Genomic DNA, 16,915 nt, shown 5'->3' with positions numbered 1-16,915 from the left:
CCCAAACAAACCGGGGGCCGTAGCCTCGCCCACATCCCTCCCCCACACGCGGACACACATTGCGCCTGCGCCTGCGCCCTGCCGCGCCCCCACGCCAGGCCACCGCGTCCTCCCGCCCGGTGCGTGCGCAGGCGCAGAGCTCTAGCGGCGGCCGCGCGGGCCAATGGGGTGAAGTGGGGAGCTCGGCGGAAAGACAAAGGGAGGAGAAGGAGCGGGGTGGGGCAAAGGGCGGGGAAAGAGCGAGTGCGGGCGGGTGTGCTCCGTTCGGCCTGGGAATCCGATTGGTTATCGATTCCCGCGGAAATCACCCCGGTACCTCTCCCGCCCCCTGGCCGGCCTATGGCGATAACTTCACGGAGACTTGTGTGGCTGGAGTTTTGCTTTATTGAAGTTGAACGGTTGGGGCCAGGCTGCGGAGGAGACTGAGAGCGCGACAAGGTGCTGGACAGATACCCGCGCGGGGAAGGAAGGCTGGCTTAGGAGGGGGCGTCAGCTATGGTTTAGCAGCTTCCTGCGACCGAAACCTACATCACAGCCGCAGCACACAATTCCAGGAAACCTGGTGCTCAATATTGGGATCTCAGGAATCCGGACCGGCGGCTGGGGTGAAAGTCTAGCGGTCAGAGCGCAGGAGTGAGGAAGAAGCTATTAGAGACGCTTCGCAAGTGGCCCCGGGGCTTCATATGGATGATTCAAGAGGGAATCTCCTGGCCAGAAAGCTCACATGTTTCACTCTTTCTGGCCTTCATACCCACCCTCCACCTAGGGCCACTGACTCCACTGTTTTCAAATACATTGGGGACCCTGCACTGGGGAATGCTCTCTAGCACCTGGGCAGGAGAGGCACAGACACTGCTACCCATGCGGAGCAAGGATCACCAGAGCGTTGACTGAGTTTGCTCGTCCAGGAGGCTGGGGACATGCGTGCCCATGCTCAGCCCACCCCCTCTGTAGACACAATTGGTCCCCCATTCTGTTTATAGGAAGTCTTCCACCCTGCACCAGCAGCTGTCCCTAGACAGGGATTGGGAGACATGCACGTGGCTTGGCTTCCTATTATCTTGTGTTGAAAACACAATAGGCTTTGGGATGAGGAGTTAATGTTATTTACTAGCAGTGTACCCTCGTGCACGTTATCAAACTCCTCTGACTCTTGGAATCCTCATTTTTCAATAATAACTCACAAAGCTGGCAAGCCTAAGGGATCTAACAGCTCGAACAGCGCCTGGAACAGAAGCAATAGCCGTCACTCAGAGGTTACGTCTTCCTTCTCCACCTTCTCTGGATCACCTCCCTACCTCATCCTCAATTTAACGCTGGAAATATTGGATATGGGGTAGGTCACCAAATGTTGCCAGAAGACTCAAATTATGCCACCCACATTTCAGCTGGGAAGGGCTTACCGTGGCCTGACTTTCCTCAGGGTCCAAGTCCCCATTTATGATATTCAGCCAGAAACACTGTTTCTGACACATAGTAGGCACTGGAAAATGTTGGTCAAATGAACGAGGTCTGGTGTGGAGAGAAGAGAAATCTTGGGAGAGTCGTTTAAGGGGGTGCCCAGTTGTCTTCACAAAAAACACTATCATCATCAGGTTGACCAAAGCAGACATCATAGGCAGGGGGTGGAGTCAGGGGCTCTAATCTGGGGAGTGCCCCCAAGCTCTGCAGATCAGGAGCAGTGGACACAGCCCGTGGTCCCCGAAGCCGAAGGCTGATTGGAGCTCTTTCAGGGCTTCCTTCCTGGGCCATAGTCTCTGAGGCCATTCGCCTCTGTTCCAGTCCGGCTCTCCTGGACCCCTCTGGATGGCTAGGTTGTTCATCCTCAGGTGCTGGGAGTATCACAGCAGTGCTATAGGGGGGTGGTTGGTCCAACTCTTGGGGGCGGCTCTGGGATTCCAGTCCCACCACGGCCTCTTCATAGGCTGGCACTTCAAAGGCTTCATTGTCCCTGAGGGAAGAGAAATAAGGCCATTGGTGGCTTCCATGAAAGAAGCCCTTTTTCCCTTTTTTTTGTCTGCTACGGGCAAAAGATCCTGTGTTGGCCTCTGACCCCTCCTCCCGCTGATGCCAGTGACAGAGGAAACCAGAGACTCTATGCCTCAGAGACTACAGGGAGAGAGGGAGGGAGGATGGGCCCAAGGTGTATTCCTCTCCTGATGCCCACCCCTTAACTCACCGTGCATTGCCTGAGGGCCCTGGGCTCTCAGTCTGCATTGATTGGAGCTGGGACCGAAGCCCGCATTCCAGAAACCGGACCAGGAGATAGGCAAACAAGAAGAAGCCACCCAATGTGAGAAAGAAATAAGCAACAGGGGTGATGTCCGTCTTTATGCCCAGCAAAGCCAGCCCCAGTAGGAAGGAGGCGCAGCACAGGAGGAGAAGCGGCTTCTCCAGTCTCCCCAATAAGTACATTGGCACCATGGCCCCTCCCCAGGCTCCTGCAAAAAGACACATAGCTATTGTGTCTACACTAGCAATTGGTGTCATGGCTGTGTCAGATACCAAAGTAACCATATGATATTTCCTTGTTTGGTTTCTAGGTTCTTCAATCTCAAATCAAATAATCTGTGGAGTCCCCTCCAGCTCTGAAATTCTCTCTAGGTCTTGGCGTGTGTGGAATAGCCAGGAAACCAGCCCAGGAGCCTTGACTCTCAGCCATTCTGTAAGTTGACTGTGTCATGGCTCTGTCTTCTTTCCTTTATCCTTCCCTGTAGTCTCCCTTCCAGCTCTGTCCCTCACCACCATCCAGGATCCGGTCCTGGGCACGCCTTGCCTGGGACTTCAGTGCACACTGGCATCTCTGGAATTCAGGTGGTGGGGCAGGCCCTGCCCTTCCTCTGTTATTGCTCCTGGATCTCCACCCCCGACCTCCCCAGCCAGAGGCCCTCAATCCAGCCCTGTTAGAGAAGAGGGGAGGGACCCCCACTTACCCTGTCTGACTGTCTTTTCCTTTCCTCCGGTGTCAGCCCATGCTCCAGGTGGAGGGAGAAAGTGCACACAGGCGCACCACAGCCACAGGGACACGACTGCTTGAGAAACAATTGTACAGGCAAAGGCCCAGCACAGTGGCCAGAGGCCCTGATAACTCCTGTCCTCTTCTAGATAGACCCCACATCTGCCAGGGCCTTCCTCTACCCTCTGCTGATCCTAACTCGTTAAACTCAGTTTGCAAGTTTCCTGCCAGGAATTAGCCCAGTGGCTGGGAGGCGGTGGGCAGGGGAACCCTTTTTCCTTGTAACAGCAACAACCCGAGGCAGCCCATACCCCCAAAACAGCCTGTCAGAAGTTGCCAGCGCTCTGTGTAGCAAGGAATTGCAGATTCCCTCCTCACACCTTGGTCCCAATCCCATGACCCTCCCGACCCTCACACTCACACCTGTCTCAGGAGTTCGTCGCTCACCTGTCTCCACAGACTGCAGAAAGTAGATGGGGTGGGGGTGGGGGGAAGGGCCGGAGCGGGTAGGTGGAGCCCACTGGCCCCACCCTCTTTTTCTTTTCCAATCCCTCTGTTCTGGCCCAGTCAGTCTCCGCCCCTTTTCTCCCTAAGGCTGACTTCCAACTGCTGCACCTTGATTTGTTCTGGTTTTTACTCTCTCCACCCACCCCTACTGAGCCCTAATGAGAGTGCACCCCTTACTCCCAATGATCTTTGTACTTAGGACCAGAGTTAGCATTAACCTTTCCCTCTCAGCGCATATTGTATGTTAATTACAGCCCTGGGCAGTTTGCCTTCTATTTGATAATTTACCTTGTGCCTCTCTCCCAAGTGACTGGAAGCAGAGACCTCGGCTTCTTTAATCTCTGTAGATCAGCACACAGTGCATTGCACACAGGAAGCAATGCTGTGGGCATGGAATGGTGTGGCCTGCTTCCATTGCCCAAGTGCTATTTTTGTGGACTCCCCATTTTCTGCAGACCTGTGAGAAGTGTTTGTGTGTATACTTCTTGACCCAGTTAACTCCTGAGTCTTCAAGATCCTCCTCCGAGGTGATGCCGCTTTGGAGCCTGTTCCAGTGTATCCACACTGTTCCTTCCTAAATCTGTTCCACCATTTACCTGGTTATGTAGCATTTTTCTGTTTACTGATTTTCCTTCCACTGTGAGTTTCTCAAGGTGCGTGATTAGTTTTAATCATCTCTGAATCCTGGAACTAACATGGTCCTGACACGTGGTGGGGCACTGACTAGAAGGCTCCCCTCTCACCAGGCCTCACCACACCTGTGAAGATCCAGGAGCCATTCTTTTCAGTTGTGGGTCAGGCAGTTAAGTCTGAGTACGGGAGGTGCTTGGAGGTAGAGGGTGGGTAGAATCATACTTTGTTCTTGAGCCAGAGGGTGAACAAGACTGGGCCCCGTTCCTTCAGAGGGTGACCAGCAGACAGAGCGAGGGGAGCTGCAGACCATGGGCACAAATCCAATCTAGGCTTCCCAGGGATAGCTGGGGTGGGGGAGCATAGCAGAGAGGGTGTGTGTGTGTATATATGTGTGTGTGTGAGAGAGAGAGACAGTATGAGAATAAGGATAACTGTGTCTGTAGTGGTTGGTATATATATGTGGGCACTGGTGGGATATTGAAGATTCTCTGTCCCATAGCCCCAGATCGATAGCAGAGAGAGGAAGGAGACATAACAGGAAGGCTGTGGGAGTCTAAATGAGGTGTGCCTCTATGTAAAGTAGGCACGGAAGTGAGAGGGAGCTGATTGTTGTTCTGTTTCAGCCAATTTCCTCACTGTTCTGCTCATAAGGGGAAAGTACGGCTGGAATCAGGACTTCAGTCTACAGTTAACATATGAATAGAAGGAAATTGGCCAAGGGTCATTGGTGTGTGTGATAGGAAAGGGGAGTTTGTTAAGGAGTGAGTTGTGGGGATGGGAAGGTGTAGGCTAAGTCGCACGGGGCCAAAGGGTATGGGCCTGAGGTTTAAGGGGAGAGTCTGGGAGAGTCTGGACCTTTGTAGCTTAAGTCTCTTGGTTGCCTGAAGGAGAGTGCAATAGATAAGAACTGGACCCCAACTGGAGAGGCTAGACTGCTGACTGGCTGTGCCGTTCATACAGTCTCAATTCCAGTAATGTAAAATCAAGTTTTAAAAAATTGCATTTGTTAAAAAATAAACATGACAATATTTAAAAGCTAAAGAAAAATAATCATCTACTGTTGTGGGAAGTCAGGGACCCTGAATGGAGGGATCGGCTGAAGCCGCAGCAGAAGAACATAAATTGTGAAGATTTCATGGACATTTATTAGTTTCTCAAATTAACACTTTTATAATTCTTATACCTGTCTTTACTGCAATCTCTGAGCATAAATTGTGAAGATTTCATGGACACTTATCACTTCCTCAATCAATACACTTGTGATTTCCTATGCCTGTCTTTAATCTCTTAATCCCGTCATCTTCTTTGTAAGCTGAGGAGGATGAATGTTGCCTCAGGACCCTGTGATGATTGTGTCAACTGCACAAATTGTTTGTAGAGCATGTGTGTTTGAACAATATGAAATCTGGGCATCTTGAAAAAAGAACAGGATAACAGCGATGTTCAGGGAACAAAGGAGGTAACTTTGAACTGGCTGCCAGTGAGCCAGACAGAACAGAGCCATATTTCTCCTCTTTCAAAAGCAAATAGGAGAAATATCACTGAATTCTTTTTCTCAGCAAGGAACATCCCTGAGAAAGAGAATGGGCCCCTGAGGGCAGGCCTATGAACGGCCCCCTTGGAAGCGTGCTGTCTTTCATGGTCGAAGCCGAAGGGATGAGATAAGCCCCGGTCTCCTGTAGCACTCCCAGGCTTATTAGGACAAGGAAATTCCCGCCTAATAAATTTTGGTCAGACAGGTTGTCTGCTCTCAAACCCTGTTTTCTGATAAGATGTTATCAATGACAATGCGTGCCCGAAACTTCATTAGCAATTTTAATTTCATCCCATCTGGTGATCCTGTGATCTCGCCCTGCCTCCATTTGCTTTGTGATATTTTATTACCTTGTGAAGCATGTGATCTCTGAACCACACCCTATTCATGCACTCCCTCCCCTTTTGAAAATTGCTAATAAAAACTTGCTGGTTTTATGACTCGGAGAACATCACGAATCCTGCTGACATGTGATATCTCCCCCAGACACCCAGCTTTAAATTTCTCTCTTGTGCTCTTTCCCTTTATTTCTCAAACCAGCTGAGACACTTAGGAAATAGAAAGGAACCCACATAACCATCGGGAGCGGGTTCTCCCGATAGTCTACCATCTCATTATCCTAACACAGCCATTTAAAATGTTTATATAGTTCTTCCAGACTGTTCACATGCAAACCAGAATATACTAACCACTTTGTATCTTTAAAAAGTTTTATACTTTATATTGTTTATATTTCACCTTGATAAAGACTTTATTGTAGTAATTTCAAACAGCCATGTAATATTTTATTCAATCAATATGCCATAATTTGATTAATATGCCCTCATGATACATTGCTCAATAACACTGAGCCTATTTCACTCTATATTTTTGGCCATTAAAAATAATGCAGGTTTCCGGGCGCGGTGGTTCATGCCCGTAATCCCAGTACTTTGGGAGGCCGAGGCGGATGATCACGAGGTCAGGAGTTCAAGACCAGCCTGGCCAACATGGTGAAACCCCGTCTCTACTAAAAATACAAAAATTAGCTGGGCATGGAGGTGCATGCCTGTAATCCCAGCTACTCGGGAGGCTGAGGCAGGAGAATTGCTTGAGCCGGGACCCGGGAGGTGGAGGTTGTGGTGAGCCGAGGTCACGCCATTGCACTCCAGCCTGGGCAACAAGAGTGAAACTATGTCTCAAAATAATAATAATAATAATAATGCAGACTGGGCACCATGGCTCATGCCTGTAATCCCAACACTTTGGGAGGCCAAGGTGGGTGGATTGCTTGAGCATGGGAGTTTGAGACCAGCCTGGGCAACATGACGAAACCATGCCCCTCCAAAAAAAAAATACAAAAATTAGCTGGGTGTGGTGGCATGCGCCTATAGTTCCAGCTACTCAGGAGACTGAAGTGGGAGGACTGCTTGAGCCCTGGAGGTTGAGGCTGCAGTGAGCTGTGATCATGCCAAAAAAATACAAAAATCAGCTGGGGGTGGTGGTGCACACCTATAGTTCCAGTTACACAGGAGGCTGAGGTGGGTGGATTGCTTGAGTTATGGAGGTCGAGGCTTCAGTGAGCTGTGATCATGCCACTGCATTCCAGCCTGTCTGCATTCCAGACCCTGTCTCAAAAATTAGTATAATAATAATAATGTAATGCAAGAAAGTAGATTAGAAGTTGCTAGGGGTGGGGAGACAGAGGGAGAAATGGAGAGTAACTGCAAATCAGTTTCATATTGGGGTGGTGAAAATTTCTAAAATTACATAATGGTGATGCTTGCACAAGTCTGAATGATTCTTAAAAAAAAAAAACCCACTGCATTGTACACTTTAAAAGGATGAATTGGCCGGGCGTGGTAGCTCACGCCTGTAATCCCAGCACTTTGGGAGGCCGAGGCGGGCAGATCACAAGGTCAGGAGTTTGAGACTAGCGTGGTGAAACCCCATCTCTACTAAAAATACAAAAATTAGCCGGGCGTGGTGGCAGGTGCCTGTAGTCCCAGTTACTCGGGAGGCTGAGACAGGAGAATGGCATGAACCCAGGGAGGCAGAGCTTGCAGTGAGCTGAGTTCATGCCACTGCACTCCAGCCTGGGCAACAGACTGAGACTCCACCTCAAAAAAAAAAAAAAAAGATGAATTATACCTTTGTCAATCAAGGAAAATGACTGAGGCAAGTCTCAATCATTTTTGGAGGTTTATTTGCCAAAGTTAAGGAAGTGCACCCGGGAGACAAGTCTATGCTTTTCTTTTAAGATTATTTTGGTGGTTTCAATATTTAATGCCTTTGTCTGGCTTAGTGAATCTGCATTTTTACATAAGATAATGTAGATAATAGGGCAGAGGAAACAATCAGATACGCATTTGTCTCAGTGGGCAGAGGGATGACTTTCATTTCTGTCCTGTGTCCCCCGACCTGTGAAGATAAGCTATGAATTTGCATTGCCCTGGTGAACTTTAGCTGAAATGCTTTAGGGTAAAGATCTTGGGTACCACAGGGAATCTCCTTGTGGTCAAGATGTGAGGGAGGTGTGTAGCTTTTCATCTTTGTAGCCATCTTATTTAGAAACCAAAATGGGGCTGGGCGCGGTGGCTGACGCCTGTAATCCCAGCACTTTGGGAGGCCGAGGTGGGCGGATCAGGATCACGAGGTCAGGAGTTTGAGACCAGCCTGGCCAACATGATGAAACCCCGTCTCTACTATGGCGTGAGCCTGTAATCCCAGCTACTCGGGAGGCTGAGGCAGGAGAATTGCTTGAACCCGGGAGATGGAGGTTGCAGTGAGCCGAGATCACACCACTGCACTCCAGCATGGACAACAGAGTGAGACTTGGTCTCAAAAAACAAAAACAAAAACAAAACAAAACAAAAAACCAAAGAAACCAAAATAGGAGGCAGGTTTGCATGACCCAGTTCCCAGCTTGACTTATCCCTCTGGCTTAGTAAGTTTGGGATCCCAAGATTTATTTTCCTTTCACACCTTAAGAAAACTGTTTAAAAAATAATACAATGAACATCTTATATATAGTTTTCCTTTTGCTTTGGATTATTTCTTCAGGATGAATTTTAAGAAATGTCATTATCGAGAGAGAAGCAATAGGAAAGTTTTTATTGTCCTGAATGCATATGGCCAAATTGCTTCCCAAAAGTTTTGCTTTCCTTTATTTCTTCGTCAATGTAATATCCTTAGCAAAACAGGAATGCACCACTTAATTCAATTGTCATCCACTTTCTACTTGCCTGCCTTTGATAAACCCTACTGGAGATGGAATTACTTCTCCTTGACCACTGTTCCCTGCTCGTTTGGGTGGATGACAGTGAAAGGAAGTAGAAGGGCAAGGAGAACAAGGGAGAAGTCAAGCTTACTGCCTCCCACTGTGTGCTTGTCTCTGTGGCTTTGTATTTCTGTGATTTTTGTGTTTCAGAATCCAGGAGTGCTTTATAGTATCATCATGTGTAGAATGTTTTGTGCATACTCCTCACCATGTTACTTTACACTAATTAAGTAATTTAAAATACGTATGCCATACTAAGAGGTAGTTACTGTGATTATGTCCATTTTATAGATGAGGTCAGAAACTTGAGGAATGTGGGTAGCTAATTAAGGGTGGGGTCAGGATTTGAACCCATGATCTGAACCCAGAATCCTGGCTCTTAAGCACTACGCCATCCTGCTGTAAACACTCTCTTGGGCTGCTCTCAAATGATAATTTAACAAAATGCTAGAGGCATTCTGAATCATTATTCTCTTCTCTGGAGGAGTGGTTAGATGCTATTTCCCCCCATCATTTGGCATTTTAAGAAAAGGCTGATCTTTAGACAGCAAGGGCAGCCAAGGAGATGATCAGAAGGTAAATTAAAGTTACTGACATATAAGGCAGGATAAGGAAATGAAGATGGCAAGGTCTGTATTGGAAGGCTTACCTTTTATCATCTGATTAAGACAACTAAGAAATAGATCACTCTAAACTGAATAAGCATACAACCCACTGCTGGTGACTTCTAAAAAGATATTGGTGACAACAGATACATACCTTTGTGTAGAATCAATTGATTGGACCCACATACACGATCTCATTTGATCCTTATTAACAATCATTTGGGCTGCCTGATTATCCTTTACATTTTACAGAGGAGGCAACAAGCTCAGAGAAAGTACATGATTTCTTTAGTTAGAAGGAAACTCAGAACCTTGACCTTTTAATTCAGCTGGGTGTGTTTTCCCCTTCAGAAATTGCCTTAGTCACAGCTCCTACAAAATGTGTAAGGAAGGTGGATAAATGGTTTATCATGACATAGGTGAGCAACATTGATATTTTCTAGACGGAAATGCTTTCAACAAATAATAAATCCTCCAGTATGTAAGAATAAATACATGCAGTCATCCCATCAACTAGTTTTAATATTGTACAAAGCTCACTAAACAAGGACTGGAGTGAACAATGGGGTTGAGGCAGTCAGTCTAGCTCAGATATTCAGCATTAAGCCGCAAAAAGCTTCTGGAATTTGAGAAATTGAGTGTGGTTGTTGCTAAGTAACAACAACAAAAAGAGCATTGTGTTTGTTAGAAATGTCTACCGATAGTGACAGCAGAGTCCCACGTGGATATTCCTGTAAATACTAGCAAACAGTAGGCCGTGCAGTTATGCACATGTGTTTTGGCCAACCCTGGTTTTCAAATCTCATTTCTACCACTTTTACTAGCAGTGTGACCTTGGACGAGTTACTTCACCTTTCTGAGCTTCGGTTTCTAATCTGTAAATTGGTGAAAGTAAACCCAAGTATATCACCCCTTTCCCACCCTGCTCCTCCAGCTTGGGGAACTACAGCCAAAGTGAGTCTGAGTCTGACTGTAGTGTGTACAACTGTGTGTGGGACCAGCGAGGGGCACCATCTTGTCACTGGGACCTGATTTCACCATGGAGCATTTGTTTGTAACTACATTGTACATAGCCCTGTGCTAACTTCTAAGGGCATCTACCCAGGAGAGGTAACATATTTGATTGTGGTCTCCAGGATTTTCTGATATGGACAGAGAGATAAGACGTGCATATGAAATAATTAAATAACAATTAAAGACAGTATCTGACAGCCTGGGCAACATAGTGAGACCCTGTCTCTACACACAAAAAACATTAAAAATTAGTCAGGTGCAATGTTGCCTGCCTGTAATCCTAGCTCTTTGGGAGGCTGATGGGGGAGGATTGTCTGAGCCCAAGAGTTCGAGGTTGCAGAAAACTATGACTGTGCCACTATACTCCCGCCTGTGTGACAAGGCAAGATCCTGTCTTTGAAAAAAAAAGAAAGAAAAAAAGAAGAAAGAAGAAGAAGACAGTATCTGAAAAACTACTAATGTATGTGCCAGGCAAGGCTCATGCCTGTAATTCCAGCACTTTGGGAGGCCAAGGCAGGTGGATCATGAGGTCAGAAGTTCGAGACCAGCCTGGCCAACATAGTGAAACCCTGTCTCTACTAAAAATACAAAAAGTAGCTGGGCATGGTGGCACGCACCTGTAGTTCCAGCTACTCGGGAGGCTGAGGCAGGAGAATTGCTTGAACCTGTCTTTCCGTGCCTGGCTTATTTTATTTCAGATTCCTCTATGTAGTTGCAAATGACAGAATTTCTTCCTTTTTTAAGACTAAATAATATTCCATTGTGTGTGTGTGTGTGTGTGTATCTGTGCATACAGTCATGCACCATATAACAACGTTTCCACCAGACTACATATAGGACGGTGGTCCCGTAAGATTATAATGGAGCTGAAAAATTCTTATTGCCTAGTGATTTGTGTTACAATTGCCTACAGTACTCAGTGCGCTAACAGGCTGTACAGGTTTATAGCCCAGGAGCAATAGGCAATACCACATAGCCTATCTGTGTAGTAGGCTATACCATCTTGGTTTGTGTATGTTCTGTATACTCCATGATGTTCACACAATTACAAAATTACCTAATAATGCATTTCTCAGAACATATCCCCATCATTAAGCAATGCATGACTGTGTATTATACACATCACATTTTTAAAACCATTCATTTGGGTTATTTATTTAAAATTTAATTAAAATAAAATAGAGATGAGGTTTTGACATGTTGCCCAGGCTGGTCTCGAACTCCTGGGCTCAAGCAATCCACCCACCTAGGCTTCCCAAAGTGTTGGGATTACAGGCGTGAGCCATTACGCCCAGCCTAACCATTCATTTATTGATGGACACTTAGGTTGATTTCATATTTTGGCTATTGTGAATAAGAGCAAGGTATCTCTTTGATATACTGATTTCATTTCTTTTGAAGATGTACTCAGAAATGGGATTGCTGGATCATATGGTAGATCCTTTTTTAGCTTTTAGAGGAACCTGCATACTATTGTCCACAATGGCTGTACTAATTTCTATTCCTGTCAACCCTTTTCTCCACATCATCACTAACAGTTATCGTTCAGCTTTTTAATAATAGTTATTATAACAAGATGTGAGGTGCTATCTCATTGTAATTTTGATTTGCATTTCCCTGGTGATTAGTTGTTGAACATTTTTCATAAACCTGTTGGCCACTTGTATGTCTTCACTTGAGAAATATCTGTTCTCGTCCTGCAATCGTTTTTCAGTTGGGTGATTTGTTTTCTTGCTTTTGAGTTTCTTTTATATTTTGGATATTAATCTCTTATCAGATGTATGGTTTAAAAATATTTTCTTAATCTTAAAAAAATATAATCTTACCAACCTGTGGGTTTACATTCTTTTTTAAAAACATTTTTATTACAGAAATATCTCAATACACATAATAGAGGATAGTATAAATAACTCCCCATGTATCCATCACTCAGCTTTAAAGATAATTAACATCTTGTCACTCGTTTCATCTATTCCTTCTGATCTCCCACATTTTAAAAAGCATCATGTCATTTCTATCCTAAATATATATATATTGAGACAGAGTCTTGCTGTGTTGCCAGGCTGGAGTGTATTGCTGCAATCTCGGCTCACTGTAACCTCCGCCTCCCGGGTTCAAGCTATTCTCCTGCCTCAGCCTCCCAAGTAGTTGGGACTACAGGTACATGCCACCATGCTCAGCTAACTTTTGTATTTTTAGTAGAGATGAGGTTTCACCATGTTGGCCAGGATGGTCTCAATCTCTTGACCTTGTGATCTGTCTACGTCAGCCTCCCAAAGTGCTGGGATTACAGGTGTGAGCCAGCACACCCGGCCCTATCCTAAAGATTGCAAAATCAATTACAACCAATGAAAACTTTTTTTCATGCACAGTCACTCAGCTATTATCGCATAATGAAATTAACATTAATTCTTTAATATCACCTAATATTCACTCCATATCATTTTCCCCATTGTCTCAAAAATATATTTTTACAGTTTGTAAATTCTTTTAAAATCTACTGTTAAAAACAACACGAGAAATTTTCAAAGGAGTCTAATTAGAAAGTAGGCAAAAGACATGAACAGACATTTTACTGATGACCATGTACAGATGGCAAGTAGCACATGAAAAGATGTTCATTAGTCATTGGGGAGATGCAAATTAAAAATCACAATGAGCTATCACTACCCACCTATCAGAATGATTAAAGTAAGAAACATTAGTAACACTAAATGCTGGTGAGGCTGTGGACAAACTGGATCACTCATGCGTTGCTGGTGGAAAAGTGAAACCAGCTACTCTGGAAAACAGTATGGCGGTTTCTTTCTTTCTTTCTTTCTTTTTTTTTTTGTTTGTTGTTGTTTTTGTTTTTTGAGACAGGGTCTGGCTCCATCGCCCAAGCTGGAGTGCAGTGGTGTGATCATAGCTCACTTCAACCTCCGCCTCACAGGTTCAAGTGATCCTCCCACCTTAGCCTCCCAATTAGCTGGGACTGCAGGCACACATCACCATGTCTGGCCATTTTTTTTTTTAGAGATGGGGTTTTGCCATGTTGCCCAGGCTGGTCTTGAACTCCTGGGCTCAAGTCATCCTTCTGCCTTGGCCTCCCAATGTGCTGGGATTACAGATGGGAGCCACCATGCACTCAGCCTTGACAGTTTCTTTTAAAACTAAACATGCACTTACCATGGGACCCAGTGGTTGTGCTCCTAAGCATTTATCCAGAGAAATGAAAATAAAAACCTGTACATGAACGCACAGAGTAGCTTATTTGTAAGAACCTGAAACTGAAAACAATCCAAGTGTCTTTCAACAGGTGAATGTTTAAAAAAACTGTGTTACATCCATACTATAGAATATTAATACTATTCAGCAATAAAAAGGAATAAACTCTTGATACATGTCAAAACCTTGGATAGATCTCAAAGGGATTGTGCTGAAATCAAATCTGATTCCATTTATATAGTATTTTTGAAATGACAAGATATAAAGAACAGATTAGTGATTGCCAAGGGTTAGGGAAGTACGGGAGGGAGGGAGGTGGCTGTGGCTATCAAAGGGTAGCATGAGAAATCTTTATGCTTAAGATGTTTTGTATCTTGGCTGTGGTGGTGGTCATCAGCCTACATGTGATAAAATTATGTAGAACTAAATACAGACACACAATGAGCATGTGTTAAACTGGTGAAATCTGAATAAGGTGTATGGATTATATCAATGTCAATTTCTTGATTGTGTTATTGTTCTATAGTTATGCAAGATGTTACCACTGGGGAAAGTATGTGAAGAGTATATGGAATCTCTCTGTATTATAGCTTACAAAACAGATATATAAAAAATAGAGAGTAGGAATGAGAATGAGAAAGGGAGGACTCTTCTTACTTGATACCTTGCTTTCACTGTTTTTACCACATGCATGCATTATTTTTTTAAATTACCATGTGTTTGGTTCTGTTAAAAAAAAAAATCATGTCTGGAAACTTCACCTAAGAAAATACAGATACAATAAGATTGTTTTGGAAACATAAAGCTAGTTGTTAACCTTGGAATTTGAATTACAATGCAAGAAAGTAGTTCAGTATTGAATCTGAGTATTGGCACAATTACAAATTTCATATTACATTACAATTATTGATCAGAAGGGAAGAGGGCAAGAAACTAAGAAAAAGTATGAAACCCGCCTTGGATTAGAAGAAAAGAGTGTTCCATTATTCACAGACAGTTGCTCTGAGAGGCTTTCCCCTTTCCTGTTTTGATTCTATTTGGAAGAAGGATTTCAGAAATTAAAATCTGGATCATGAGTGTAAGCATTAGTCTAGAAACTGTCTAGTTCCTCCAGAGAAGATTAAAGTCAACCACTGGATTCAGAAAATAGGATGATAAAGTCTTCAAAGAAAGACTGAGTAGAGGCAGGAAATATGCATCTACAATAAAACATTATCCCATTAAGACTGGGAAAAGATTCAGGATTAAGTTAAGTAGTTAATAATACATTTAGAAATCAATGGGCAAGATGCACAGTTGTACTGCAATGTGAATCCACAATTTTTTTTTTTTTTTTGAGACAGAGTCTTACTCTGTCGCCCAGGCTGGAGTGCAATGACCCGATCTCAGCTCACTGCAACCTCCGCTTCCTGGGTTCAAGCAATTCTCCCACCTAAGCCTCCTGAGTACTTGGGATTGCAGGCATGAACCACCACAAACAGCTTAATTTTTGTATTTTTAGTAGAGACTGGGTTTCACCATGTTGGTCAGGCTGGTCTCAAACTGCTGACCTCAAGTGATCCACCTGCCTTGGCTTCCCAAAGTGCTGGGATTACAGGCATGAGCCACTGAGCCCAGCCAAATTTTTTATTTTTCATTTTTATTATTTTGTGTATCAGAATACATTTTAAAGAATGAAAAATTTTAAAAGTATACAAATAAAATGGAAAGATTTTGATATATTTTATCTCAGAATAATGTCCTCTGTATTGTTTTTATTCATCAAGACATTGAGATCATACTATATAGTTTCATCTTTTTCCAATCAATATTATATCCCAAGAATTTCCAATGTTCTTAATAATTCTTCACAAATACAATTATTATTATTATTTTTGAGACAGAGTTTCGCTCTTGTTGCCCAAGCTGGAGTGCAATGGCACAATCTCAGCTCACCACAACTTCTGCCTCCCGGGTTCAAGCGATTCTCCTGCTTCAGCCTCCCGAGTAGCTGGGATTAACAGCACGTGCCACCATGCCCGGTTAATTTTTTGTATTTTTAGTAGAAACAGGGTTTTACCATGTTAGCCAGGTTGGTCTCGAACTCCTGACCTCAGGTGATCCACCCGCCTTGGCCTCCCAAAGTGTTGGCATTATAGGTGTGAGCCACCATGCCAGCCCTCAAAAAATACAATTTTTGATGGCTGTAAAACATTATCTCCTGAATCTGTCATGATTTATTATTCTCCTCCTAATAGGTGTTTAAGTTGTTCACAATTTTTGATATCAACAAATAGTGCTGAGACAAGCATCTTTATTCATAAAACTGGTTCCACTCACCCTGCTCTGGGAAGCTTAGTTTTGTCTCAATTTGTCCTTATGATTTTTAAGATTGGACATCTTCCTATATTTTTATTTTACAGTAGTTGTACATGAAACTCCTTTGAAATAAAAGGAGTACTTAATCTGGAGATGTTCTTTTGTCACAGATAAGCTGGCTAAAGTTGATTTTAAATCCTGGAGGATGCTACAGATATGGGAAAGGTGAGAGAGGAAGACAGAAAGTAATGGGAGATAAAAGGGGAAAATGGAGTATGGGAAGAGCCAGACCCAGAGGGAGAGATAGAAGAGAAGGTGGCATGACTCCTGAAACTCCTCTGGTCTATGTAAGGCTCTGTACTTGGTTCCCAACAATGGGTCCAAGTGAGGTTTCAGCTTCCAAATACAGAGTATTCTCAAGGAAGTCAAAATACTATTGAAACAAGGGATTCTGATAGTTGCACAATGGGCACAGCTAGAGGCAGGGACTTTGGATCAATTACTGGGGGAATGGAAAAGTTACATGTATGTAGTAGGGAACAGGGGTTATACTTGGAGTTTTCTCAGAATCTGCACTGAGGGGTAAGGGAGCTATCTATGAAAAGGTGTGCAACTTCTCCAATCCCCAGCAACTCCAGCCAGTTTCCCAGTACTGCCTTGCCCTGGTCCTGCAGGTGTGGCTGGATGCAGTTTAAATATCTGGGCACAAGCTCAGCCAGACTCTGGTTCCCTCTGCTGTTCACTCCCACTGGGCTTCTGGTCCCAGCCCCATCTCAGTCACTGTGGCTGGTCAGAAGACAGTAAATCCCAAACTGGTTAGTTGCAAAGTCCATCTGGCTTGGTTTTCTGTTGCTGATAGACCAGGGGAGTTTCTGTGTGAGAGAATGGGGGACTATTCTCAC

General features: G+C 44.4%; 1 protein-coding gene and 1 long non-coding RNA gene across 3 annotated transcripts in view; one reads left to right on the top strand and one right to left on the bottom strand.

The window, feature by feature from the left end:
• The first annotated feature begins 223 nt into the window (after positions 1-223).
• LOC141409945 (uncharacterized) overlaps positions 224-16,915 on the top strand; it is a 32,717-nt gene continuing 16,025 nt past the window's right edge. The window contains exons 1-2 of one of the 2 annotated variants that reach the window (XR_012432965.1): positions 224-1,336; positions 2,544-2,665. This is a non-coding gene — a long non-coding RNA (uncharacterized lncRNA). Of the gene's footprint in view, positions 1,337-2,543; positions 5,144-16,915 lie in introns of those variants that run through there. The other variant, XR_012432964.1, reaches the window with a different exon arrangement.
• TMEM139 (transmembrane protein 139) lies at positions 367-3,431 on the bottom strand. The gene is made up of 3 exons (XM_065542695.2): positions 3,404-3,431; positions 2,180-3,029; positions 367-1,951 (listed from the first exon to the last, which is right to left on the bottom strand). The coding sequence occupies exons 2-3, from the start codon at positions 2,515-2,517 to the stop codon at positions 1,549-1,551; spliced, it is 741 nt and encodes a 246-aa protein (XP_065398767.1). The 5' UTR covers positions 2,518-3,029; positions 3,404-3,431; the 3' UTR covers positions 367-1,548.

This window comes from Macaca fascicularis, chromosome 3 (genome assembly GCF_037993035.2).
Source record: "Macaca fascicularis isolate 582-1 chromosome 3, T2T-MFA8v1.1".
Classification (NCBI taxonomy): Eukaryota; Metazoa; Chordata; class Mammalia; order Primates; family Cercopithecidae; genus Macaca; species Macaca fascicularis.
Note: the sequence above shows the minus strand (reverse complement) of the source record. Positions and strands in the feature narration are given on the sequence as shown.

Bases quoted from the DNA above. Each gene is read 5' to 3' on its own strand.
- TMEM139 (XM_065542695.2), bottom strand. From the start codon at position 2,517: ATGGTTACTTTGGTATCTGACACAGCCATGACACCAATTGCTAGTGTA. The intron at 1,952-2,179 runs GTGAGTTAAGGG...CTCTTCCCTCAG, and splicing joins GGGCCCTCAGGCAATGCACG to GGACAATGAAGCCTTTGAAG.